General features: G+C 35.5%; 1 protein-coding gene across 1 annotated transcript; it reads left to right on the forward strand.

Moving 5' to 3' along the window:
• The first annotated feature begins 1,095 nt into the window (after positions 1-1,095).
• LOC148775679 (olfactory receptor 8H1-like) lies at positions 1,096-2,043 on the forward strand. Its single transcript, XM_088843521.1, has one exon. The coding sequence runs from the start codon at positions 1,096-1,098 to the stop codon at positions 2,041-2,043; it is 948 nt and encodes a 315-aa protein (XP_088699647.1).
• The last annotated feature ends 387 nt before the right edge of the window (positions 2,044-2,430 follow it).

The following is a 2,430-nucleotide window of genomic DNA, read 5'->3' on the forward strand; positions in this document are numbered from 1 at the left end:
GCATGCAGATGTCATTTTAGATAGCTTTACCTTCAGTAGTCTCAGAACTGGTGGACCCAGAAATATAGAGTTGTTATGATCATGGTCTTTTAGCAATTTAGAAACATAACTTTGGAAGAAGTTTGATTTTGAATGGTCAGGTTATGATAAGGTTGTATCTTTGGGAAATCAATACTAAGTATGTGGTCACTCTGCTAAAGACCAAAGATTGAAATTTATTTTTCATTAGTATTAAATAATATTGGGGGAAATAGCAGAGCATAGTATATTAAAATTATTCTACTATGATTGTTTATGATATATATAGCATTTTAATAAGCATATTTTAAATTAACTATGACAAGAATGTTATGGACATGCTCTTTGGAGTCAATCTATGTTGGTAGAAATACAGAGTCAACATTTAATAGTTCTAACTATGGATACATTACCCAAATTCTGTTCCCTTTTCTCATGTGAAAAATGTGGCTAATGATACTACAGTATAATAATCTAATGATGCTACAGTATAATAATCTAATGATGCTACAGTACTAATGATACTACAGTATAATAATCTAATGATACTACAGTATAATAATCTAATGATGCTACAGTATAGTAATCTAATGATGCTACAGTATAATAATCTAATGATGCTACAGTATAATAATCTAATGATGCTACAGTATAATAATCTAATGATGCTACAGTATAATAATCTAATGATGCTACAGTATAATAATCTAATGATGCTACAGTATAATAATCTAATGATGCTACAGTATAATAATCTAATGATGCTACAGTATAATAATCTTATGAGCATTAAATGCATTAATAAGAGGAAGCATTTAGAACTGTGTCAGGATTATACCCATTATTCAATATACCGCCTTGTGTTGTATCCAAATGTCAGTTTGCATCTATTTATAAATTTGGGAATCAAATTATTATTTTTCTCTTTGTACACAGTCCATACCTCATTATCACCAATTCTTAGAAACATTAAACAAATATGAATATGTCACGTCATATATAGCAACACAAACCTTTGTGAAGTAATTCCTGCTGAGTATCAACTTTGATCTCAACAGTTTGGAGCATTTGAACACTATGGGCAGAAGGAATATCACACAGGTGTCTGACTTCATCCTCATGGGACTGACAGACTCTGCAGAGATCCGGCTGGTCCTCTTCACCCTCTTCCTCCTGATGTACCTGATCACTGTGCTGGGGAATGTGGGGATGATCCTGATAATCCGCCTGGACCCCCAGCTTCACACACCCATGTACTTTTTCCTCAGTCACTTGTCATTTCTTGACCTCAGTTACTCAAGTGTCATCACCCCCAAAACCTTAGACAATTTACTGACTTCCAACAAGTATGTTTCATACCTGAACTGTTTCACTCAGATGAATTGCTTTGTTTTCCTGGGTGCCACTGAATGTTTCCTTCTCTCCTCCATGGCCTACGATCGCTATGGAGCCATCTGCAACCCTCTGCATTACCCCGTCGTTATGTCCACCAGACGCTGCTGCTCTCTTGTCTTTGGATCTTATTTGATTGGCTTTACAGATTCCATTGTCAATGTGCTTTGCATGAGCAGATTGCATTTCTGTAACTCCAGTGTAATCTATCACTTTTTCTGTGATGCACCCCCAGTTTTAGCCCTGTCCTGCACTGACACACATGACATTGAAATCATCATATCCATTTTTGCTGGCTCCACCCTAGTGGTGTCTCTTATCACAATATCTGTGTCCTATGTGTCCATCCTGTCCACCATCCTGAAAATTAATTCCACTTCAGGGAAACGGAAAGCCTTCTCTACCTGTGCCTCCCATCTCCTGGCGGTCACCATCTTCTATGGCACTATGATTTTCACTTACCTAAAACCAAGTAAGTCCTACTCCTTGGGAAAGGATCAAGTGGCTTCTGTTTTTTATACTATAGTCATCCCCATGCTGAACCCCCTCATATACAGTCTTAGAAACAAAGACGTGAAAAACGCTTTCAGTAGAGTCATTCAGAAAAGAAATGTTTCCACGCAATTAAAATAGCAGTGATGCTGAACTTTTAAGCTATTGTTTCCTTCTTCCCTCTGTGGCATCTCCTTCCTCTTTCTCAGAAATGGACTTTACTTGTCATTTATTTATTCATTTATTCTGTAGAATTATCTTTTGCTGGACCAAATATTTTCTTGGACATTTTTTAGAACATGCCTTTAGAAATCCACATTAAACACTGACATATATTAAATCAATGGTGCAAATGTATATGTTTTTAAGGGAAACTGATTAGCAAAATAAAAATTATATTTGCCACCTTTTAAAGTATATCATGCAGATTCATAGAATTTTATGATATAAAAGAGCTTCATTTTGGGAACTATGATAACAGTTTTAGAAATTATTTCATTTATATTGTGGAAAAGCTGTATAGCGGGG

The sequence above is a fragment of the Moschus berezovskii genome, chromosome 14, assembly GCF_049115385.1.
Source record: "Moschus berezovskii isolate FMDL1 chromosome 14, NW_MosBer_1.0, whole genome shotgun sequence".
NCBI classification, from domain to species: domain Eukaryota; kingdom Metazoa; phylum Chordata; class Mammalia; order Artiodactyla; family Moschidae; genus Moschus; species Moschus berezovskii.

Bases quoted from the DNA above. Each gene is read 5' to 3' on its own strand.
- LOC148775679 (XM_088843521.1), top strand. From the start codon at position 1,096: ATGGGCAGAAGGAATATCACACAGGTGTCTGACTTCATCCTCATGGGA.